Source organism: Sus scrofa, chromosome 9 (assembly GCF_054392235.1).
Source record: "Sus scrofa isolate SSC_HxYL_T2T_F1_AM1 chromosome 9, Sscrofa_HxYL_maternal_Yorkshire_Landrace_v2.0, whole genome shotgun sequence".
NCBI lineage: Eukaryota > Metazoa > Chordata > Mammalia > Artiodactyla > Suidae > Sus > Sus scrofa.
In genome coordinates, this window is record NC_139391.1 from 111,921,299 (window position 1) to 111,948,494 (window position 27,196).

General features: G+C 36.1%; 1 protein-coding gene and 1 long non-coding RNA gene across 5 annotated transcripts in view; both read right to left on the bottom strand.

Moving 5' to 3' along the window:
• The window catches only part of COG5 (component of oligomeric golgi complex 5), a 277,016-nt gene that overhangs the window by 119,431 nt on the left and 130,389 nt on the right, over positions 1 to 27,196 (bottom strand). For all 4 annotated transcript variants that reach the window (XR_014816125.1, XR_014816126.1, XM_021102595.2 and 1 more), the window contains exon 8: positions 8,785 to 8,950. Coding sequence is in view for 2 of the 4 variants with exons in the window: in XM_021102595.2 (XP_020958254.2) it covers positions 8,785 to 8,950 (166 nt within the window). In the remaining 2 variants the exon portion in view is untranslated. The remainder of the gene's footprint in view (positions 1 to 8,784; positions 8,951 to 27,196) is intronic.
• Positions 12,591 to 17,528, bottom strand: LOC146400087 (uncharacterized). The gene is made up of 2 exons (XR_014816132.1): positions 16,788 to 17,528; positions 12,591 to 14,892 (listed from the first exon to the last, which is right to left on the bottom strand). It is a non-coding gene; the product is annotated as an uncharacterized LOC146400087 (long non-coding RNA).

A 27,196-nucleotide genomic window follows, 5' to 3' on the forward strand; every position in this document is an offset into this window, starting at 1 on the left:
CCAACAGAAAAGCGTAATTGCTGACTGGCTCAAGTTGGGAGGAGGAAAAGCAGATATAAAGAATATTTTGTGAAAATAACTAAAAAATACTGACTAGGATTACATGCTAAAATAATATTAACCTATCGATGTGAAATTTCTTGAGTGACAGTGATGCCTGAGAATGTTACTGGATATAAGAGATACACACAACTATTTGTACAGATTTGAAATGTTTCAACATAAAAAGAAGCAATTTTAAACTCAAACTGAAAAGCATACATTTCAATCCAAATTAAGCTTAAAAACCAGGCAGTACAAGAGCCCAGTAATGACTAGTCTATCCTGCTTTTACAGAGGGCAAGAATCAAGAAAACAAGAAGCTATGTTTGTAAGCTTTTCATTCTAATTTTTCCACAACTCCAACTTTAGAAAAGAACTACATATTCCTTTAGTAAAGTGATGGTATTATTCTTTACTCTGATAATAGTGGAAAGCAATAAGAAAAGAGACATATAAAGGAGAGAGACATTGGCTTTAAAAATATGAGTAATTCCAGAGTTACCATTGTGGCTCAGAGAGTTGAGAACTGTATCCGTGAAGATACAGTTTGATCCCTGACTTCACTTGGTAGGTAAGGATCTGGTATTGCTGCAAGCTGCAGCATAGGTCATAGATGCAGTTCAGATCCAGTGTTGCTATGGCTATGGTCATAAGTCTACAGCTGCAGCTCTGATTTAACCCCTAGCCCGGGAACTTCCATATGCCACAGGTGCAGCCATGACAAGAAAAAAAAATAATAATAATAATTACTGTTCAAAACTAGGTCTAATTAATTCTTAAAATTATTTGCAATGCTGTACAAGGAATACTAAGGAAAAGTGTACATGGACCAGAGAGCTAATACTAAAACAATATACAATTGTCTCAGGTGGGAATAGCTCCTCACCAGAGCAAAGCCTCCCCCGGAAAATGCTGTGGGAACCAGTGTCAAGGTGGGAAGACCTGAACTGTAACTAATGAATTGCTAGAGCTCAGTGTGGACAACTCTGAGAGTTAAATAAGCAAAAGAGGATCCCACAGTATTGTGAGCTTTACCTTCAAAGGTTCAGCTAGGTTACATGATGAATAATGAAGAAAAATCCCCTCAGGCTCCCAGCAGGAGCATGGGGGAAATCATTTTGATATACACCAGAGTACTCTTGTTCTTTTCTTTTTTGGAAAAAAAAAATGTTTTTCCTTGTTATGAGTACTCTTAGGATTTGCTCTCTTAACAACTTTTATATATAACACACAGCAGCAGTGTTAATTATGTTCATCACGCTACACATGATATTCCTAGTACTTACATATCTTATAACTGGAATTTTATAGCTTTTGATGGCCTTTATCCAATTCCCTCTTCCCCTCCCCTCTACCTCTGGCAACCACAAATCTAATTTTTTCTGAGTGTATCTATTTGTTTTTGAAGTATAATTGACCTACAATATTACATTCGTTCCTGGTATATAACATATACTACTACATATCCAAAATGGTCACCATAAGCCTAGTGACTATCTGTCACCATACAAAAACATTAAATAATTATTGACTGTATTTCCCACACTGTACATTTCATACCCATGATTCATTTGTTTTTTAACTGGAAATTTGTACCTCTTAATATCCCTTAACCTATCTCTCTCCTTCCCCTAACTACTTCCCATCTAGCAACCATGTGTTTGTTCTGTGTATCTATGATTCTCATTCTGTCTTGTTATGTTCATTTGTTTTGTTTTAGAGACTATACGTAAGTGAAATTGTACAGTATTTATCTTTCTCTGTCTGACTTATTTCACTTAGCCTAATACCTCTTAGCCTAATACCTCTAGAGCCATCTATTTTGCCATAAATGGCAAAAGTTTATTCTTTTTATGGGTAATACTCCACTGCATATCACTTTTTGTTTATTGATTCATATATTGATGAGCACTTAGGCTGTTTCCATATCTTGGCTATTATAAATAATGCTGCTACAGATATAGAGGTGCATATATCTTTCAAATTAGTATTTTCATTTTCTTTTGGATAACCCAGGAGTGGAACTGCTGTATGTAGTTCAATTTTTTTTTTCTTTTTTTTTTTTTTAGGGCCACACCTGTGGCATATGCGAGTTCCCAGACTGAGGGTTAAATAGGAACTACAGCTGCCAGGCTATGCCACAGCCACAGCAACTCGGGATCCAAGCAGCATCTGTGACCTACACCATAGCTCATGGCAATGTCGGATCCCTGACCTGTCAAGTGAGGCCAGGGATCGAACCTGAATCCTCATGGATACTAGTCAGATTCATTTTCTGCTGATCCACAACAGGAACTCCCTAATTTTATTTTATTTTATTTTTTTTTAAGAGCAGAGAGCACTCTTTTCTTAACAAGGCCTAGTCTCCGGAGAATTAATGAAAACTAATGAGAACCTTACCTGCTAGGGTGTTATCAGATCCTAACTGAGTTGGGAAAGGAAATAACCAACCCCAGCCCACTCTAGTCATCCTTCCCCACCTAAAGAAGAAGAAGAAAATTTTAAACCTGTGTGAAGTTCCAAGTACAAAGGTATAAGCTCACTAAAAGAGTAAGACCTAATAATAGCACCATAAAATGCTTTCCCCTCCCCACACATCTCACTACATTATTAAAGACCTATTTACAGCAGTACCTGTAGAAAAAAAGAACAACTTGCAAGGTATAACAAAAGGTCAAAAACTCAATTTTAAGAGAAAGAACAAGCATCAGAACCAGACAAAGCAGGGGTATTGAGATTACCAAACCAGGTATTTAAAACACTCAAGATTAACATGCTAAAGTCTCTAATGGGTAAAGCAGACATGCAAGAACAGATGGGTAATGAGAGCAAACAGATGAAAATCCCTGTGAAGGAGACAAAAAGAACTACTAGAGATTAAAAAAAAACCCAAAAAACAAAAAACAAAACAAAACACTGTAACAGAAACGAAGCATGCCTTTGATGGACTTTTTAGTAGACAGAGCATGGCTGAGGAAGAATCTGTGACCTAAAGGATCTATCGATACAATCCTCAAAAAGTATTTAAAACAAAATGAAACAGAAGAAAATATCTAAAGACTCTGGGACAACTACAAAAGGTATAACATACCATATGGTAAAATAAAAAGGAGATGAGAAAAAGGAACAGAAAAAAATATTTTAAACAATAAAGACTGAGAATTTCCCCAAACTAATGTCAAGGATCAGGACACAGATCCATGAAGCTCAGAGTCCTTCAAGCTGGATAAATGCTAAAAAAAAAAAAACAAAAACAAAAAACTAAAAAACAAGCAAAACTTATGCATATCATTTTCAAATTAAAGAAAATCAAAGAGAAGGAAAAAATCCTAAGTCAGAGGAAAAAAAAATTTTACATATAGAGAAACAAAGAGTTACATACAACTTTTTAGAAACTGTGCAAGCAAGAAGAGAGCAGAATGAAATATTTAAAAGTTGAGAAAAAAAAAAAGAGCCTAAGATTCTGTACTATGCAAAAATATTCCTCAAAAGTTAAGAAGAAATAAAGAGGGTAATTAATGATATGAAAGCATATATTTAAAAAGAGAAAGATCTAAAATCAATTACTTAAAAAAAATAGAAAGATCTAAAATCAATTACTTAAGTTTCTGTCTTAGGAAACTAGGAAGAGTAAACTGAAGACAAAGAAACAAAAGAAATAATAAGGATATCAGCACAAACCAGTGACAATGCAAATAGGAAATGAATAGAGAAAATCAATGAAACCAGAGAGCTGGTTCTTTGAAAAGATTAGTAAAATTTTTAATCCTATATCCAGGCTAACTAAGGAAAAAAGGGAGAGGATACAAATTACTAATATCAGAAATGAAAGACAACATATCACCGTGTAGATCCCATGTTAACTGAAAGTATGACAAAGGAATACTATGAACAACTCTATGCCCACAAATTTGATAACCCAAATGAAATAGACCAATTCCTTGAAAGAAATCTGCAAAAGTTCATACAAGAATAAAGAGATAATTGGAACAGGCCTATAACTATCAAGGAAGTTGAATAAATACTTAATAGTGATCCAAAACAAAAGCACAGGCCCAGATGGGTCCAATGTGATCTACCAAACACTTAAGGAAGATGTTATACCAATTCTCTACTACCTTCTTCGGAAGACAGAAGCAGAGGGAACATTTTGTGACTCATTTCATGGGAACAGTATTACCCTAATACTAAAACCAGGCAAAGATAACACAAGAAAATAAAACTACAGACAACATCTCATGAACAGAGATGTAAAAATCCTCAACAAAATATTAGCAAATAAAATCCAAAAATGTATAAAAAGGTTTTGGCAGTATCACCAAGTGGGATTTACCCCAGGTATGTAAGCCTGGTTCAATAGTTGAAAACCAGTTTATGTAATTCATCACATCAATAGGCTAAAACAAACAAACAAAAAAACTTCACATGATCACATCAATACATTTGGTCACATTTGACAAAATCCAACACCCATTAATGTTAAAAACTTTCAATAAACTAAGTATAAAGGAAACTTTATTAACTTAATAAAGACTATTTATTAATGCAGCTAACATCATACTTAATGATGAGAAGTGTTCCCCTTAAGATTAGGTACAAGGTAAGAATGTCCCCTCTCACCAGTACTTTTCAATATTATAGTGTAAGTCCTTGCTAATGCAATAAGGCAAGAGAGGGAAAGAAAGGCATACACTGGGAAGTAAGACGTAAAAATGCCTTTGTTTGCAGATACACAGATGGCAAATAAGCATACGAAGACATGTGCCACATCATACATCATCAGGGAAATGCAATTTAAAACAACGCTGAGATACTAGTACATATTTATCAGAATGGCCAAAATCTGGAACAGCAGTAAAACCAAATGCTGGTGAGGATATGGGGCAACAGAAACCCTCTTTTACTGACAGCATAAACACAAAATGGTAAAACTACTTTGGAAGACAGTTTGGTCGTTTCTTAATACACTAAACATACTTTTACCATACAATTCAGCAACTGTACTCTTTGGTATTTACCCCAAAGAGCTGAAACTTATGTTCAGACAAAAACCTGTACACAGATGAAGCTTTTGTTCAAAATGCCAAAATTTGAAAGCACTCAGAATATTTCACTAGGTAGATGGATAAATAAAATGTGGTACCTCCATACAATAGAAAATTATTTAGCACTTAAAAAAAAATCTATCAAGCCATGAAAAGACATGGAGGAAACTTAAATGCTTACTAGCAAGTGAAAGAAGCCAATCTGCAAAGGCCACATAATGTATAATTCCAACAAGATAACATTCTGAAAAAAGCATTAATTATATTCATACAGAGACAATAATAAGATCAGTGATTATGAGGGCTGGGATGAGGGAGATGAATAGGCAGAGGATTTCTAGGCACATGAAAGTATTGTTTGATATTATACTGATGGAGATATGGCATTCACTATAAGTTTGTCCAAACCCATAGACATACAAAACCAACAGTAACGCTAGTATAAACTATGGACTTTGCGTGATTATGACATATCAATGTAGGTTCACCAATTATAACAAATGCAGCACTCTGGTGAGGGATGTTGATAATGAGACAGGCTTGTGTGTAGGGATGAGGGTATGTGAGAAATTATACTTTGCTCTTAATTTTCCTGTGAACCTAAAACTACTTTAAAAAATAGTCTTAAAAAATAAAAATTTTAAAAAGGATGAATAAATAAAGTGATGGTCCCTGTATACCCCTTCCTTCCTAGTCTCATTTTCCTTGATCTCCCTCCCTGCCCCAAGCTAATGTTATTTTGAAATTAATGATTATTACAATGTATATATTTATACTTTCATTACATATGTATGCACATAAAAGAATATATAGCACAGTCTGTCATGTTCTTAGGCTTTTAGTATGTATCATACTGTATCCTTCTGAAACCTGTTTTTTTCATTTAAGGGTGTTCAGAATTATCTATATTGATAAATTAATTTAAATATTGTATACTAGTCTACTTAGTAACTCAAGTTTATTCATTTTTCCAGTGCAAACGATGATTTTCAAAGTTTAACTATTACGAATAATAGTAAAATAAAAATTCTTATACATAGATGCCAGTTTCTCTAGGGTATATTTTTATAAGAGAAAAGGTAAGATTATAAGGTATACCCATTTATAAAAATTTTTCACCAAATCTGTGGCATGCAGAAGTTCCCGGGCCAGGGACTGAAACCTATGCTACAGCAGTGACGTCAGATCCTTAATCCACTGAGCAACCAGGGAACTCCCAAGGTATGCCATGTGTAACCTTGGATATCAGTTTGATAAAACTGACTATAGTGGTTGAAACACTTTATTCTCCAACAATCAGAGTACAGGAGTTTCTGCATTCATCCAATATTTGGTCCTATCTTAGATTAAGATTTTGCCAATTTCATGACTGAGAAATAGCATCTTGCATCATTTGTATTCCCTTCTAACTCATTCATATCCTCTAAAAAGAGGCTGAACATCTTTTCCTGTCTATTGGATGTGTTCTTCTATAGCTGCCTATTTATAGTCTTTATTTTTTCAATTGAGTGGTTTATCTTTTTCTTATTGAATTATAAACTTTCGGATACATCCTGGGTAACATGTTTTCCCCTAAAATTATAATAATGTTACTTTTTTTTTTTTCCTGTCTTTTTCTGTCTTTTTGCTTTTCTAGGGCTGCTCCTGCGGCATACGGAGGTTCCCAGGCTAGGGGTCGAATTGGAGCTGTAGCCACTGGCCTACACCAGAGCCACAGCAATGTGGGATCCAGATCCGAGCCGTGTCTGCGACCTACACCACAGCTCACGGCAACGCCAGATCGTTAACCCACTGAGCAAGGGCAGGGATTGAACCTGCAACCTCATGGTTCCTAGTCAGATTCGTTCACCACTGAGCCACTAGGAAACTCCATAATGTTACTTATTTTTAGACGTTTGAGACAATCTTAAACATATAGAAAATTTGAAAATATAGAGAAGATATTTTTTCCTGAATCATTTGGGAATAAGTTATTGACATGATGCCCTATCACCCAGGAAAGCTTTAATGTGTATTTCCAACAAAGAGGACATTCTACTACATAATCGACAAGATCAGGAAATTAACATTAAAACTGCCAAGGTAACATTAAAAAAATAACAGTGGTTATTCTTCTTAAAAATAAGAGAGGATTTATGCTTAAGGCTTCGACATTAAATCATGGTATCCACTCCTCAACAGATGATAATAAGGCTTTAAAACTCTTTATCCTTTCAAAGGGGGGGGGGCATACATTAGGACTGACAGCATGAGAATAACTGCTTTCAATTTTTTCTATTCTTGACAATACAGGAGGGAATGAGATTAAACTGCTTCTGGAAATTTAAACATTAGATCAAACTTTCTGAGAATAATTGCAGGGAAAAGCTGACAGTGAAATCTTCTCTGGCAATTTCTTTTCAAAGCTCTCCTTTTGGGATGGTCTTAATACAGACCTATTCAGAGGCGAGGGCTAACCTTTGAAAATCCCTTTAAGATCTGAGATTCTTTTATCTCTTTTTATCTAGTGCAAATTATTTATGAGTGACATATATCCTGTGTTATTTAAGGCTGTGTTTATATAACAAACATAAAAATAATAATCAATGGTTGCAATTTTTTAAATAGTAGCCCTGTATCAAGAACTCTGTTATTAATTTTACATGTGTCATTTATCCTTGAGGACAACTCTATGATATTAGAGTATCTTCTTCAATAGAAAAATAGGAAGAGAAAAAAACTGGAGACAACAGTATAGCCAACACTTTCGGGACTTTGTCTGTACTACGAAGAAATCAGACAGAAAACTGAAGGAAGAAATGGAGTCAAGATAGATGTGTTTGCCCGTCTTTACACAGAAGATACAATAAATAGCATGACTCTATGTGATGGGAAAGAGACATAATAAAAGAAAAACCAATGATGTGGCAGACAGAGGGGATCTTTTAAGGAATGGCTGTGAGGGATGGAATCTAACATAAACAAAGAGCACTTGGTCTCTCCTAGGAGCAAGCCCAGTTCATCCATATTAACTGCACAGCAGACAGACCATAGGCAGAGAAGTGCAGAGTTTGCATCGCTTAGAAAAATGAGATGTACACAAAAAGTGTAATCTTTCCTGTGTATGAAGTGTGTTACACAAGTGGATGTCATCATCATGCATGTTTTGGCAGGAAAAGGCTTAGGACTGCTACCTTGAATCGACCTACCCCACTGTGAATCTACTGCATTTTGTTTTCTTTAGAGTTTGCTGTAGTTGTAATGTTCCCAAAGCTTTGATCAGCTTCTATCTCCACTATATTTAGCCATTATTGCTCCTGAGTACCAGAATCAGGAGAAAAAGCTCAGAAAGATGAGATAGAGATCGTATTTCCTTAAAAAATATTTTCTGCCTCAGTAAGTACATATGAGGATAAGGATTTCAGAAAGAAAAAAAAAAATGTTTCTTTTTTTCCTTGCATCTGTTTCCTCTGAACTAAAAGAAGACACAGTTTATAGTTTTTATCTAGAAGTTCTGAATATACCAATTGGCCAGTTCAAGTCACTGATTAGACAAAAAAGTTATAAATAAATTCTAAAACATAATTTCTTCTCTCATTTTCTGTCTACTAAAAAATGAGTCATTGGATTACTTTGAGACTTGAGTGTTTCACATACTATTCAAAGAACTTCTCAGTTATAAATAAATAAAGAAGCTAAATATAAACCGCATCCATACCTCTCAGAGCTGACTGGGAAGGCTGAGTCAAAACTTTGATGTCTAACGCACTGTTGATATTTTCTTCTATGGTAGCACAATATCCATCCACGACACTGGTAATAGTATCCTTCAAAGTTCCAAGATTATGGAAAACCTGAAGAGCTGTTCCGACCTGGGTTGGATTCTTTAAAAACGTGGTGGTGGGGTTGGTTGGGAATAGATATAAATAGGAAAAGAAACAAAACCAGCATGAATCCACAACTTTAAGTGGCACCTGAACAGTTACTACCTTATTTTATTGTTTTATTTTTACTACCATATCTTAAAATTATCACAGACAAGAGCAAAGGCAATGTATTTGAAACATATATTACTTTTAGTCATTTATTTCATAAAAGATAAAGTTCAATACCACATGTATGACTTTCTCCCTTTTCCTTTTCCCTGTCAAAAGATAACAAAATCAAAAACCTTTTATGTTATTAGAGCGTATTTAAATTTTATCACCAATCCTTATGAAGACAGCCATGCTGGAACTAAAAAGAACCCTACATTCATTTACAGAATAAATAAATGAATTCTGCAGTTAACTGAGGACTGAGCCATGCAGACTGATACTATTATTCATTACATTTCTCATTCATTTATTTATTCAAATCACAAATATTTAAACAGTTCTCACTATGGGTCTATCTTGCTTCTATGTGCTAGAAATACAGTAATAAATAAAACCAACTGAGTAGGTGCCCTCATGGATCTTATATTTACTGAGAAATATGTAAAAAATAAATAGAATAGCAGCTAGTGATAAATGCCGCAAAAGGGAAGGAGTAAGAAGAAAGAATGATATGGAATAATACAGAGGGAAAAGTCAGAGAAGTCACCTCTAGAATGATACATAAACAGAATCCTGCACCCAGTAAGGTAGGAAATCTTAGGAGGATATGAGGAAATACAGTTCTGGGCAAAGTCACCAACCAAAGTACAGGGTAAATTGTGCTTGGTAGCTAGTGAAACAGCAATTAGGCCATGATGGTGGCTGGAGCAGAGTGACTGAAGCAGAGAGAGGTAAGTAAAGAGATGGGTAGCAGAAATACTCTTGATGAATAGATTTAGGTCCACAGTGATATAAATAGTTTGCTGGACTTGTCACTAAGTAAATGACTGAATCATCAGGACAGATCTTGTACAGCAGTATATATATCTAGGCCCAAACAGCTGAAATTTCTCTTTAATTTATGATTCAGTGTTTGTTATTAATGGCATATAGTTAAAAAGTTAAGTAATTTCACTAACATTTTCTTGACTGTTAAGTTTACAAATAAGAAAAAATGTTATTTCTGAAATCTACTGGTGTTAGTAATAGTATATGCTGGCAGGCAGGCAGACACACACACACTCTCTCTCAGAGGTAGAGAAGAATCAGCTTAAGGAAAATATCAGGAAACATGGCTGGTGAATGCCAATATCCATTTTAGATTTTCTAAAAAATTAGACAAGAAAAAGAAGCCAATGGACATTGCCTCCTACTAAAATATATTTTAATGAAACAAATTCAATTTGATATGATTATAATAGAATTTTATCTAGGCTATACTGTCAATTCTGTATCAATGTACTAATAAAGAAAAAGGGAGACAGCTATTTTATACAAAATTATTAACTAAAAATACACGGTATAGCACTTTGGGTTGCTATTAGTTCCATTCCATCCATAGTGATTTTCTTCTCTTACTTTTCAGTGGATATCAAGAATCAAAATTAGAAGAAGGAAAAGAAATTTTTCCTATCACTATTCAAATGTCTACATAGTCTAAAAAAAGCATTGCTTGAGCAATTTCGAAGACTATTTCCATCTTATGAAACTAGAAATAGAGATACATACAATAAAATTATATTTATTGCCTTTATTATCCTCAAAGGACCTGAAAAGAAGTTCCTCAACATATAGGGTTTCAGTGATGTACAATTAATTCTGTAACTTCAACAGCTTACAATGAATGCACACTGAAAGTTAAATGTACATTTTTTTGGGGGGGAATTTTTCTGTGTGTTGTTTTATTTTCCGTGTCCATGACATGCAGAAGTTCCCCAGCCAGGGATCAAACCCGCGTCACAGCAGTGGCAACACAAGATCCTTAACTAACTGAACTACCAGGGAATTCCATGAAAATTATATGTTTATGTTAATGGTCATATTTCACTTCAAAGATCTAACTAAAATGGAGTCTTTATAAGTTCCTACTCCAAAAATTAACTAAAACCTTTTCAAAATGGTAACATGTACAATGCATTATTAAAGAAGCATACAATATCAGAATGGCTATGATCAAAAAGACAAATAAATGTTAGCAGTGATGTGGGAAAAAAAAGGAGACCCTTGTACACTGTTAGTCAGAATATAAACTGAGGCAGCCACTATGGAAAACAGTACAGGGATCCTCAGAAAGTTAAAAATAATGCCCTAAAATCCAGTGGTTCCACTTCTGGGTATTTAGCCAAAGAGTACAAAAATACTAATTCAAAAATACATATGTACCTCTATGCTCACTGAAGTGTTATACAACAGCCAATATATATGGAAGTAACTATCCATCGATAGATAAATGGATAAAAAAGATGTGATAGATACACTGCAGTATTATTCAACCATAAAAAGAATGAAATCTTGACATTAGCGACAACATGGATGCACTTAGAGGGTTCATACTTAGTGAAATAAGTCAGAAAGATAAATACTCTATGATCTCATGTATATGTGGAGTGCAAAAAACAAAACAAATGAACAAGCCAAACAAAACAGAAACAGACAGAGATACACAGAGCAAACTGGTGGTTGCCAGAGCGGAGGGAGCTTGAGGGGTTAGGTGAAGTAGGTGAAAGGAATTAAGAAGTACAAACTTTCACTTACAAAATAAATAAGTCACAGGGATGTAGTGTATAGCTAGGAAATACTGTCAACAATATTGTGATAATTTGCATATAACAGATGGTAATAAGACCTATCATGATGATCATTTAGTAATGTATTTGATGTCAAATCACTGTTGTACTAAAACCAACATGAAATGTCAAACATACTTCAATAAAAAGCATCTAATATAGCAAATTATTATACTATTGCTATACTAGCAATAGTATAATAATTTATACTACTTAGAAAAATTCTAGATGTAATTTTAAGCTTGCTTTTTCTATTAATGCCAGTTTTTCTATTAATGCCAGTAATTCATACTCACAGTTTAATATAAACATATCATCTGTTACTTGAGAAATAAATTTATTATCTAAATAATAATTTGAGATAAAATTCTTTAATACACATACAGAGGAATTTTTAAATTATATAAACATAGCTTTAAGAATTATCACAAAATGGGGAGTTTCCATCATGGCTCAGCAGAAACAAATTTGACTAGTATCCATAAGGATGCAGGATGCAGGTTCACTCCCTGGCCTCGTTCAGTGGGTTAAGGATTCGGCGTTGCCAAGAGTTGTGTAGGTTGCAGATGCGGGTCAGATCCCACGTTGCTGTGGCTATGGGGTAGGCCAACAGCTACAGCTCTGATTTGACCCCTAGCCTCAGAACCTCCATATGCCGTAGGTACGGTTCTAAAAAGATGAAAAAAAAATTATCACAAAATGAACACACCTATGTAACTACCACCTATACCATGAAAACAAGTATTAGCAGAACCTGTCAATCTTGTATAGTTTCCCCAACTGCATGTCTCTAAATACTATTTTTTTTTTTAGGACAAACATTCATGGATGAAGTATATTTATTTAGACATAATTCATTGAAACTCTAAACACAACTGTTCTTTTTTTTTTTTGAGTACAGTTTCAAGTTTTTAATTTTAGCCATGAGTCAGCCATGAACACATAAATATTAAACTCACTGCCTTACATAAAGGCTCTGACTCCCCTCTTTGTTCCACTCTACATTTTTACGAAGATCAAGTTTCTTTTCATCATCTACTTTTTTTTCCTGTAATTTCCTTTGTTAAAGTATTATTGAAGTACAGCTGTTGTGATCATTTCTGCTGAACGACAAAGTGACTCAGTTATGCATGTACACATATCCATTCTCTTTCAAATTCTTTTCCACAGAGATGATTATAGAATATTGTGTACGGCTCTCTGTGTTATACAGGAGGTCCCCTTTGGCCAATCATTCCATATACCAGAGTGTGTATCTGCCAATCCCAAACCCCCAGATAGTATGACTATCATAACTTCTAACACCATTCATTAGATTGACCTGTTTTTGAATTTTACATAAATAGAGCCATAAAGTATTATTTTACGTTTGTCTTTGTTTAGTCAATATCTTATTTGTAAAATTCATCCATGTCATTGCAGGTAGCAATAGCTGTCATTTTCACTACTATGGAGTATTTCAGAGTAGAAATCTACCTTAGCCTATCCATTCATCCTCCTGCATTATCATGTTATCTTTGAATAATCTGTGTTTCTTCCTTTACAGTCATTCTTCATTTATTGCTTTTTCTTATCCCTTGCTAGGATATTCAGTAACCTGCTGAGTAGAAGTAACAAAAGTGAATTAAGGAAGTTCTATTCTTGGTCTACCAAGAGTATTTTTTTCATAGACTGGTGCTGAATTCTACTAAATGCTCTTTCTGTATGTGTTGAGATTATCAATTTTTTCTTTATTGAAGAAATTACATTCTAATTCTAAACTAAACTAAAGCCATCTTGGTCATGATGAATTATCCTTTTCAGATATCCCAGAATTATATTTGCTAATATTTGTTTAGTATTTTTCAATCAATTTTTAAGATAGCTAGTAATTTTTCTTCCTCATAATATTCTTATTTTGATTTCAAGTTTACACTGGCCTTAAAAAATAGTTAACTGTTCACTCTTTCTCAACTCTTGGACCGTTTATATATCACTAGTTTATTTATTAAGTGCATGGATGAATTCACCAGTGAAGCTACCTGTCTTGGCAGTTTTCTATAAAAGTGTTTAATGACTTAAAAACTCAATTTTGTCAGTAAGACTACTCAGATTTTCTAATTTTCCCATTGTTATTTTGGTAGGCTGTTTTTCTAGAAATTTCACAATTTCATCTAAATTTTCTAATTTATTGGTATAAAGCTATGTCTAATATTCTCTTATTAACTTTTTAGTTTCTGTTGGATCTATAATTAGATCAATTCTTTTAATTCTTAGTACTGGTGATCTGCGGCTCTTTTAACAAATAGTTTTCCTCCTCTCATCAGTTTTTTTCAATGTTTATCAACATATATTAATCTTATCAAACCAACTTTTAACTTCGTTGATCCTTATAACCACCTTTTGACTTTGTTGATCCTATTACAAGCTTTTGTTATTTCTATTTCAGACTTTGGAGTCACATTTAGATCCAAATTCAAGCCCTCACATTTGTGGCCAAAATGGTAGCAAATTACTTAACCTCCCTGAGACTTAGTTTCCTCATTTGCTCAGTGACGCAAATAATAGCATCAGCCTCAGAGGTAAATGAAATAATCTGTATAGCTGATCTAGCACTGAAGATAGGAAGAGGAGCTCAACAAACTTTCATTACCTTTACTTTGATCTGCTGGCATCATAGTATAGTGGAAAGAATGTGGTGTTTTAAAATTAGATAGTCTAAGGACAAAAACCCAGCTGTGCTATAGATAAGCCATGTGCCTTGGGACAACTGATCACTGATACAATTTTACTTTACATAATTAATGTTTATTCTTAATCAGATTTTAATATCTCTGAGGGAAGGTCCAAGTTTTTGTTCAGTGCTATACTGGTAGCTTCTAGTACAAGTGCTAGAAAGATAGGTATTCAAGAATTATCAGTTGAGGAAGTGAACAAGTAAACTTTCTGATGTAGTTTGCTAATGTATTTGTGTGAATGTTGAAAAGACTACTGAGGTAACTAATATAAAATGCCTGATATTCAGTATCTGAGTAATAGAAAACATTGGTTCTCAGATAATTTATTTTCTTCTTGTCTTTTCGAGGCCACGCCTGTGTCATTTGGAGATTCTCAGACTAGGGGTCAAATTGGAGCTGAGCTGCCAGCCTATGCCACAGCCATAGCGATGCTAGATTCAAGCCGTGTCTCCTACCTACACCACAGCTCACAGCAATGTCAGATCCTTAGCCCACTAAGCGAGGCCAGGGATCAAACCCAAGTCCTCATGGGTACTAGTTGGGTTCGTTAACCACTAAACCATGACGGGAATTCCCTCAGATCATTTATTAATATTCTAAAAAAATTCTTAATGCTGAGAATAGTCTTTGTTCCAGTTCCTAAGAAATTCTTATCACCTCATCTTTAGTTAGCACTGAAATAAGTAAAGTTACCCAATAGATCCTATTTAAGTAACTCTGAGGGACTCAGCTCTCTCCTCATGTCCAATTTATAAATTTAAAAATGATGAGGACTGATGAAAGAAGGAATCCCAAAGCCACCTGAAGAACTTTTTTTAATAGAAATGTAGCCAACAAGACCTCAACTCAAAAAATTCAAAGTCCACTAGTTAGAATTCTAACTTCAGATTGAGGCCTGGTTACTGTATTTTCAAAGTTCTTCAGATGTAGCCACCAGGGAACCAACATTTGGTAACCACCCGACTAGATGACTCTGTAAGACTTTGAAAAATAAGAATCATTTATTCATGTGAAGACAGAATTTTTTGGTAAAAAGAACACAATAAACAGAGAACTAATAGAGGAAAGCTACAAAGTATGCTTGAGTCATATACAGGTTTTATTGCCTGGAATTTTGCATACATGGAAAAAAAAAAGGATAATGTTATTCAGGCAAATAAGGGTCTGGTCACTGACAACCTGGAATAGCATTCTGCGAAATTTCCATATTATACATTGGTATTAGTTAAGTCATTCATGTTTTCTAAATATTATAATCTATGTTATTTGAGGAAGTAAAAATAATTACATTAGCTGAGGCAATATTTCTTTTTTTTTTTAAAGGAACCATAGCTTGAACTAGGGAGTTAGGATGAGAATACAAAGAACAGGACCGAATAAAAGATTCGGAAACACTGAAAAGAAACTGGACACTGACTGACTACAATGGACAGGAGGTAAGAAACAATCTACCATATACTGAAGCTTCAAGTGTGGGGGACTAAAAGCATGGAAAAAGAAAAAGGATAATCCAAAGAGGGAGATCACCTGGGTGAGTGGGGGGGAGAGTGGTGGGATGGGAGGGCGAAAGGCCACTGCTAATCAAGTACTAGCTGTTAGAGACGCTGGGTCCAAGGTGCCAAGAGACATTCTTGGTAGGAAATGAGAACACTTTTGAGATGAATAATCACAGGAACGTAGTCTGAGTAGCAAGCTAAATTGACATAATACATAATGAAAATGAGGTGTTAGAAACTATAAATCTTTAAGGGAATAAAGAACAGAATTGGTGAGAGGACAGAAATTAGGATGATAGAATATTCTCAGCAAAGTTAAAACTGGGACCATCAAAAAAATTGGAAATGAAATAATTTAGTCAAGCTATAATTTAAATGAACAGCATCTCCTAACGATAAAGAACATTAGTGTCCCTTCCGCACCATTCTTCCTCAAAACAGACAAATACCACGTATTTTTGACCAGAGGCTTTTTCTGGACTGTGATTGATAATAAATTATAGGTTTTTAGTTCCCTCATGTGTATGAGGGGACTGAACTAGATGAATTCTATTACTCTTACAAATAGTAAAACACAGTGATTTTACTATCTTTCAACGTGTATCATTCACTCCATACTAGCACTGTACAAGACATCAGTAATGAAAAAAGAAAGCAAATACATTGTTGTCTGACCTTTCAATATCTATGGTCTAATGGAAGATAAAGACATTAAAGCAGCAATTAGCAACTACTATGATAGGAGTTCCCATTGTGGCTCAGCAGAAATGAATCTGACTAGCATCCATGAGGACGAAGGTTTGATCCCTGGCCTCGCTCAGTGGGTTAAGGATCCGGCATTGCCGTAAGCTGTGGTGTAGGTCACAGATGTGGCTCAGATCCCGAGTTGCTGTGGCTGTGGTATAGGCCAGCAGCCACAGCTCTGATTCGACCCCTGGCCTGGTAACTTCCACATGCTTCAGGTGTGGCCCTAAAAAGACCACAAACAAAACAAAACAAAAGAATCTACTGTGATAAATGAGAGGAGCAATGGAGAGTTTAATGAAAACACATAGAAGGACAACTAAATCCACTAATCTAACACCTGAAAGAGAACTACACAAATCTAGAAGTGTAAAGTCTGAGTTGCCTTCAAACTTTTGGTATATATAAAAGAATCACCTGGACGAACTTGTTAACTGAAAAGGGAGGCATGTGAAAGACTTGTAAGGTTTTAGTTTTTTTAATCTAAATGCTGGTTATGTACATCTGCTTTGTGAAAAATTCATTGAGCTGCACTTTTATGATGTATGTACTTTTCTGTTGATTATTTTTATTATAAAGTCTAAAGTAAATAATAGGAAATGAAAGAGATTATGACAAAAAAATGTAGATCAGAAAAGGTCTATGCTTAAATAGCTAAAATAGGAGTTCCCGTCGTGGCGCAGTGGTTAACGAATCCGACTAGGAACCATGAGGTTGCGGGTTCGGTCCCTGCCCTTGCTCAGCGGGTTAACGATCTGGCGTTGCCGTGAGCTGTGGTGTAGGCTGCAGACGCGGCTCGGATCCCAAGTTGCTGGGGCTCTGGTGTAGGCCGGTGGCTACAGCTCCGATTCGACCCCTAGCCTGGGAACCTCCATATGCCGCGGGAGCGGCCCAAGAAATAGCAACAACAACAACAACAACAACAAAAAGACAAAATACAAAAAAAAAAAAAAAAAAAAAGCTAAAATATCATTCTATAATGCTTCACGGTTTTTTCTGGGGCAAAGATAATAGATTAAATAAATGACAGATGAAATTTAAACTATTAAATAATCATAAATTTGTGTAATTTTTTCTCAAGGCAATATAAGCAAGTTTTATGTGAATGTGTATGCACAATCATAATTACCTATCACTACTTTTAAAAGTAATGGCCTTCCCAAATATTGCCTAATGTGAAATATGTATTTTGTTTTGCTTTTGCTTTTGCTTTTTAGGGCTGCACCTGAGGCATATGGAGGTTCCCAGGCTAGGGGCTGAATTGGAGCTGTAGCCGCTGATCTACACCACAGCACAGCACCGCAGGACCCAAGCTGCATGTTCGACCTACATTACAGTTTACAGCAACACCAGATCATTAACCCACTGACTAAGGCCAGGGATCGAACCCACAACCTCATGGTTCCTAGTTGGATTTATTTCTGCTGCACCACGACAGAAACTCCTGAAATATGTATTTTGGTTTTCAATTCTGTAATGGACTAAACGTTTGTCCCAGCTCCCTGCTCCCCACCCCCACCCTAATTCAGTGAGGGTCTAACTCCCAAGGCTATGTCAATGACAATACGACAATAGTATGGTTTTTTTTTGTTTTGTTTTTTTTTTTGTCTTTGCTATTTCTTTGGGCCGCTCCCGTGGCATATGGAGGTTCCCAGGCTAGGGGTCGAATCGGAGCTGTAGCCACCGGCCAATGCCAGAGCCACAGCAACGTGGGATCCGAGCCGCATCTGCAACCTACACCACAGCTCACGGCAACGCCGGATCCTTAATCCACTGAGCAAGGGCAGGGACCGAACCCACAACCTCATGGTTCCTAGTCGGATTCGTTAACCACTGCGCCACGATGGGGACTCCGACAATAGTATGTTGAGGTGAGGGAGCTAATTAGCGTTAGATGAGGTCATGAGGGTCCCTGGTCTGATGGCATTAGTGACCTTATAAAGAGAGACATCAGAAAAGACACTCATGGACATGGAGAACAGACTTACGGTTGCCAAGGGGGAGGGGGAAGTATTGGGAATTTGGGGTTAATAGATACAAACTATTGCCTTTAGAATAAATAAGCAATGAGATCCTGCTGTATAGCACTGGGAACTATATCTAGTCACTTATGATGGAGCATGATCATGTGAGGAAAAAGAACATATATATGTATGTGTAACTGGGTCACCTTGCTGCACAGTGGAAAACTGACAGAACACTATTAACCAGCCATAATGAAAAAAATAAAAATCATTATTAAAAAAAAAGAGAGAGAGACAGACATCAGAAAGCCTGTGCACGCTCCCTACATGTAAGGACAGAGAGAGAAGACGGCTGTCTGCAAGTCAGGAAGAGAGCCTTCAGCAGAACTTGATCTTGGACTTTCCAGCTTTCAAAACTATGAGAAAATAAATTTCTGCTACTTAAGCCATCCAGTCTTGTTTGTTATGGCAGACCAAGATGCCAGATGTTTAAATGCTTTCCAAACAGATTAAATTTTAGAGACTGTAGTGGGTTGAATATGTCTCCTCAAAATTCATGTCCAGACAACTCTTCAGAATACGACCTTACTTGGGGGCAGAGTCTTTGCAGCTGTATAATTAAGTTGAGATGAGGTCATACTGGATTACAGTAAGCTCTCAATACAATGATTGATGTTCTTATGAGAGAATACTACATGCAGTGAAAAAGGCCACTTGACAACAGAGGCAGAGAATGGAGTGATAACAGTTATAAGCCATGGGACTACAAGGACTGACTGGGGCCACTAGAGGCCAGACATGATTCTTCCCTACAGCCTTCAGAGGAACCATGACCCTGGCAACACCTTCATTTGGATTTCTAACCACTAGAACTGTGACAGAATAAGTTTCTGTTGTTTTAAGCCACCTATTTTGTGGTAATTTAATAAGACAGTAGCCCTAGTAAAAATGCATATGCTTGCAACTCAAGTGTTCACTGAATGGATCAAGAAAATGTGGTAATCATGTAATGAAATATTATTCAGGCTTAAAAAGGAAAGAAATTATATCACATGCTACAACATGGATAATTTCAAGCACATTATGCTAGGTAATATAAATCAGTCTCAAAAAATACCATATGATTACATTTTATGAAGATAGTTATATTTATGTGAAGACAGTGTCTAGAGTAGACAAATCCATGGAGACGGAAAATAGAATGGTGGTTGCCAAGGGCCAGTGGACAGAGAGGAATGGGAGTTGTTTAGTGGTTACAGGGTTTCAGTTCAGGGAGACGAAGAGAGCTCTGGAGATGGATACGTGATGATGCAAACCTACATAACACTACAGAACTGTACACTGAATGAGGATGATGATGGTAAAATTTTATGTTATGTGTATTTTGACACAATTTTAAAAATACAGGAGTTCCCTTCATGGCTCAGTGGTTAATGAACCCGACTAGGATCCATGAGGATGTGGGTTCAATCCCTGGCCTTGCTGGGGGGGTTAGGATCTGGCATTGCTGTGAGCTGTGGCATAGGTTGCAGACGTAGCTCGGATCCTGCATTGCTGTGGCTGTGGTGCAGGCCAGCAGCTGTAGCTCTGATTTGACCCCTAGCCTGGGAACCTCTATATGCCTCAGGTGTGGACCTAAAATAGCAATAATAATAATAATAAAATAAAAATACGGATGCTTGGATTTCATCTTCAGACAGCCTAATTTGATAGGTTTAGTAAGAAGGCCAAGGGATCTGGATAATTGTAGTAAAAATAATGTTTCTGCTGTAGTCATACAGTAAGGCCCTATTATGAACCAGGCATTATTTTAGGGGCTTTACACAGGTGATGTCTAATCTTTCCCCAAAAAAACATTCCAAATAGCTACTATTGCTCCCTAATGAAAGGTGGGAAAACTGAAGAGTAGAGAAGTTAGCTGAAGTTCCAAAACAAAAAAAGAATAAATGGCAGAGCCGGGATTCAAACATTAAAATGTCTGATTTTAAAGTTCAAACATAAGACAAGACATCATCAAACTCATGGAAGAGAACATAGGCAAAACATTCTCTGACATCAACCTTATGAATATTTTCTCAGGTCAGTCTCCCAAAGCAACAGAAATAAAAGCAAAAATAAACCAATGGGACCTAATCAAACTGAAAAGCTTTTGCACAGCAAAGGAAACCAAAAAGAAAACAAAAAGACAACTTACAGAATGGGAGAAAATAGTTTCAAACAATGCAAATGACAAGGGCTTAATCTCTAGAATATACCAGCAACTTATACAACTCAACAGCATAAAAACCAACAACTCAATTGAAAAATGGGCAAAAGACCTGAATAGAGGTTTCTCCAAGGAAGATATACAGATGGCCAACAAGCACATGAAAAAATGCTCAACATCGCTGATTATTAGAGAAATGTAAATCAAAACTACCATGAGATACCACCTCACACCAGTCAGAATGGTCATCATTAATAAGTCCACAAATAACAAGTGCTAGAGGAGATGTGGAGAAAAGGGAATCCTCCTGCACTGCTGGTGGGAATGTAAGCTGGTACAACCACTATGGAGAACAGTATGGAGGTGCCTTAGAAAACTATACATAGAACTACCATATGATCTAGCAATCCCACTCTTGGGCATATGTCTGGACAAAACTTTCCTTAAGAAAGACACATGCACCCACATGTTTATTGCAGCTCTATTCACAATAGCCAAGACATGGAAACAACTCAAATGTCCCTTAACTGATGATTGGATTAGGAAGATGTGGTGTATATACACAATGGAGTACTACTCAGCCATAAAAAAGAACAAAATAATGCCATTTGCAGCAACATGGATGGAACTAGAGACTCTCATACTGAGTGAAGTAAGTCAGAAAGAGAAAGACAAATACCATATGATATCACTTATATCTGGAATCTAATATATGGCACAAATGAACCTTTCCACAGAAAAGAAAATCATGGACTTGGAGAATAGACTTGTGGTTTCCCTGGAGGGAGGGGGAGGGAATGGGAGGGATTGGGAGCTTGAGGTTAACGGATGCAAACTATTGCTTTTGGAACGAATTAACAATGAGATCCTGCTGTGTACACTGAGAACTATGCCTAGATACAACGCAGCATGACAATGGGAGAAAAAAATTATGTATACATGTATGTGTAACTGGGTCCCCATGATGTACAGTGAAAAAAATAAGTGTGTTGGGGGGAAATAACAGTAAAAAATAAATTAAAAAAAAGTTAATGCTTTTCCTAAATAACAATTATTATTTGCAAATAATTGTAAGTACCAATTAAGAAAAGTCTGGTTTTCTTTAAACAGAAAAATAAAGTTAAAAAGTAAGTAGGAGAATGACCAATGAATGCTACTACTTTGCTTAGTAAGAACATTTAAGAAAATTATCCACTATCATTACTTGATGAAAGAAAGGTTATTTATTTATTTACTTTGCTTTTTTAGGGCCACACCCATGACATATGTAAGTTCCCAGACTAGGGGTAGAATCAGAGCTGCAGCTGCCAGCAAGAGCCACAGCACTCCAGATCCAAAGTGCATCTGCAACCTATACCGCAGCTCAAGGCAACACCAGATCCTTAACCCACTGAGTGAGGACAGGGATGGAACAGGCATCCTCAGAGATACTAGCTGGGTATTTTACTGCTGAACCACAATGGGAACTACCAAGAAAGGCTACTTAAATAAGAAAAATAGGGGGTGATTCTCAGAATAAGTCACCTGGTTCTTATTTTGAATATTAATGCAAACTGATACAACCTCAGCATGAATGCTAGCAACCTACAGGTCATTGTTGGGAGGTCGGTACTTATTTTATCTTTCTGTACAAATAGGCCAGCCAATCTTGCTTGTATACAAGGTAAGTCTCCCTGAAAAGTGCCCAGGAAAAAACTCTTTCCTAGTACTCAGGGTCCCTGTGTTCTCTGGGAAGTTTGATGGTTTTAACTCAGCAGTAGACACTTAATCAACTCCTTGCCTCATTCACCTGGCTCCCCATTCTCTCCTGCAAATCACAACTTTTGCATGGTTTAAATCAGAAAAATCACAAATTGTGCTTAATAGGATCCTCTTTATCATTCCACAGATAATCCTGACAAATACACTGTGAATAATTTAATCAGCTACTCAACTTGGAACTGCCTGCTTTCTGGGCCTCTTTTCTCAATGCTTCAGGATCAGCTCTAGGACTTCTCTGTTTCCTTACACCACCTACCCAGCCTCCCCTCCTTTATAAAAAAAACCAGGCTCATTCCTGGCACTCTGTGAACCTTGGGAGGGCCACATTCATTGCACTGTCCACTCTCAACTGTGGAAACAGTGTACTATATGGAGACGCTTTCTCCCCAGACAGTAATGATTAAAATGGCCTTATAACCAATGATTTTATTTCGTCAACACAACATAACTGTGTATTGGAACTGTGTTGCAATAGTTATATTGGAATAACTATTACGATGCTCATTTTACAGTTAGGAAACTAAGATATCAAAAGGTAGACCCACAGTTGCTAAGTGGCAGGCTGACTCTAGGCCTTGGCCCTATCATCCCCTAATCCATACTCTGAAACAGATCATCCTGTCACCATTTGACTCTACATTTCCAGATTATATCAGTTTTGCAGGTATTTGTAAGAGATCTCAAAAAAGAATAGATACATTTGAAAAATACCGTGCTTTCTAGAAAGAGATAAACTTCTACTGAAAAAGTAGTGATGTCTTCGAGATGATGTCTTCTCTTTAAACGAGAGTCAATATTCTAAGAATAATTTTCTACAAATTGTCACTGTGACCTTCAATAAATCACTTAATCTTATATGAAATTTCCCAACTTCATAAACTGTAATATAAGAGTAAATGAAAAACATGTAATAGAGTAAAAGGCTAATTTCATAAATAGGTCAAGATAGACTTCTACCTCTTCAAAAACATTTCAGGAGATGGCACAACCATTTTCTTTATTAAACTAAAATTATTCCTTCAGCTTTGGAAACAAATACATATGATGTAATTTTTTCCTTTCTTTTTCAACATCTCTTTAGCATTACATGGGAGGAAAATAAAATCCCTTAAGAATATAGTCAAAAAAGAAGCCTGGTTGTTTAGGATCCCTAAAAGCTTGCCAAAACAGGAACACTGTAACCAAAGCAACAGCTGGCGCTGAGCTAACGGAACAGAGATATAGCAAGACTCTTGTAAAGATTGTTCCATAAAATAGCAAGCAATATTCTAGCATTAACTAAGCTACAGTTAATGAGATGACCTCTGTGAGCATAAATACAGTATTAAATCAAAAGTCTGATAGAATTTTAAAAGCTTCGTGAAATTTAAATTAGAAATGGAAAAGGTGACAGAATTTTATTTAATTAGAAGCAAAAATCACATAAATGTTCAAGATCAGGGATGCACTCTGCAAGGACCAAATAACTCTTGTATCGCCAAGACTAACATTTTACCTTCCCCTAATGAAATAATTCTTCAGCAGTTACATTCTTTTTCTTTAGCTTTTGTATATAAAAGAATACAATGAGCTAACAAAAGGAAAAGGACAAATAAAGAATATAAATTTTGCTGCTGCTATTTTGTTTTGATTATTACTGAGGTTTCAAGACAGAGAAAGGTGGGGAGGAAGAGAGAGGGACGCGACCTAATGGCTTCCTGAAAAACACAAAGGTTATAGTAAGCAAGACACAAAGTCACTTCAAGCAAAAATTCAAAGAACAGGTATCTTTCGCTATATAGACGATCCCTACTGCTGGAAAAAAACATAGCTTCTTATTTTACTTTTGATAGCATGTAAAGGATACAGACCTAGGAATTTTTATCACAAATCAGGTAATTCTTTAAACCATTCCCTCAGTAGACTATGTATTTAATAAAACTGGGTGGTTTTTAGGTAAATGTAAGACAATAAAAAGCCTATCACCTAAATCATGCACGATAACTGGGAGTTCTAATATTCAAATTCACAACCATTTATACACAATAACAATATAAAAGGCCAAAACATTAATGGCAATTTATAATATCTGTGTGCTGTAACATGATACACACACTTGACACTTTTTTTGAAGCTATGACATGTCTAAACAATGAAAGCTTAATGGAGCCCCATGGGAGATTACAAGGACTAAAGGAAGAGAGAATCACATTAAATAACACAATTTAAAAGGAAGAATTATATTAGCTACCTCGGTTGTGATCCAGAGCTTACCAGTGGCTTTTCTGATTCAGTAGCACACAGCCCACTAATGCTTGATATGTACGTCTCAGCTAACCTAATAGGATTATTTCAGAACCTGTTAACAATCAGCAGTCAACAGCGCATAACCCAAATGAAATTAAGAGACTAAGAAGAACATTTAATAGTGCAACATGATCATATCAACCAGAAATCAACTCTATTATAGCCCTTTTTGAAAAGAAACAGAAAAAATGAAGAGCTATAAAAAGGCATGGGACAAATGAGAGTACAAAGAAAAAGAAGAGAAAAGAATGAAAGTGAACATGGACTGGAAGTGCAAGGTACTGCAGAAAAGGAAGTAACAGGGAGCTTAAGAAAACAGAGAAGGTAAAGAGATGATCAACAGAGAAGAAAGTTCTTTTAACATCCGCATTTCTTTATTATTTTTTTATTACTCAATGAATTTATCACATCTGTAGTTGTAACGTCCGTATTTCTTTATAAAATGAACCTGAAGAATGCAGTCTTTATGAATTTATAGTTTAGCATTAAGTAAAAAGTTTTTAAATGATGTCAATACTTAGAATAATATTCTCATTGTATCAGGTAATAGCAGATATTTCAAGAACACTAAAATTGTGCCCAATAATAAAATGAAATTTATAGGAAAACATAAGTTATAATGAGACATTAATGTGGCAAGCCCCCAAATCTTACTCTTTTAAAATAAATTTTTAATTTAAATGTATATTTGCAGCTTTTTTTTTTCTTTTCTTTTTTTTTTTTTGTCTTTCCTAGGGCCACACTTGCAGCATATGGAGGTTCCCAGGCTAGGGGTCTAATCAGAGCTTTAACCACCGACCTACACCACAGCCACAGCAACTCAGGATCCAAGCCACATCTGTAACCTACACCACAGCTCACGGTGACGCCGGATCCCTGACCCACTGAGCGAGGCCAGGGATCGAACCCACAACCTCATGGTTCCTAGTCGGATTCCTTAACCACTGAGCTGCAATGGGAACTCCCCTTTTTTGTTTCTTTTTAGGGCTACACCTGCAGCCTATGGAGGTTCCCAGGTTAGAGGTCAAACTGGAGCCTCAGCTGTAGGCCTACACCACAGCCACAGCAACACCAGATCCAAGGCACATCTGCAAATTACACCACAGCTTGCAGAATGCTGGATCCTTAACCCACTGACTGAGGCCAGGGATCAAACTCATATCCTCATGGACACTACATTGGGTCTTTAATCCACTGAACCACAAGGGGAACTCCTACGGCTTACTTTTAAATAAAGCAATACAACATAATAACTCTAGTCATTCTGTGCTTTACCAAAGACATGTATGGCAGGCGTTGTTAGTTATTCCCTAAAATTCATTTCCTCTTTCTTATTAGTAAGAACCCAGTTTTCCCCAGGGGTGGCGATGTACACTGCAGGGTAGCAATGGCTCATGAGTAGTTTAAGCCATGCTGACAGGTGTGTTCCTCTTTGCTAGATACTTGCTTTCACAGTCCTCCTAAAAGCAAGGTGACCAGGAGACCCTCATCTGGCCAATGCAAGACCTATATCTGGTCTGCTGGGTGAGTTCTGAAAAAGGATTTTGTAACAATGCCTTTTGGCTGGCAGCTGCAACTGCCCCATTTCCATACCTGAACATGGACATAATGCCTATGGTGTGACCATCTTGTGACCATGATGTGACAAGCAAGGGGGTACTAAGGAAGGCAGAACGGAAAGGCCTGCATGCTGGTGAACCAATGTTACCACCACCCACATCCAGACAAACCCCTATCTGCTTCAGTCACCATTGGTCTAGCTTGTTGTTATGGCTCTAGTAGTCCCATCCAACACCAAACTGATTAAAACATAATATTCAAAAATGTGAATCCATAATAAGACTTTAAAAAAATAAATGAAAACCAAAAGAGAACACAATTGTGCCTCATTTCCTACCACTGGAGGTGATTCATTATATAAATAACTCATTACTCCGTAAATTGGTAATGAAATGCAAAATTTAAATATTTATCCATCATTTTAAAAAGGAACTTCAGTTCAGGGTAACCAAGTAGCCATAATTAGTGAGTGAAAATTATTCTTTACAAAGAATCACAGCTAACAAATATAGAGTAATAATAAAAATAGAAAATTACTCTTTCACAATCTTTGTTGGAAAAAAAAAAGATTTAGACAAAAATCATCCACAGATGTTAAAACCATTAGGTGAAAGACTGACAGGCAATTAAATATTCTCAAGGTGCCAAAATATATGCAATTCACAATGAAGTAATTCAAGAGAGAAAAAAATAATCTTTTTCAACAAAGGTGCTCAAACAACTGAATATGTCTAGGAGGAAAAAAACGAACCT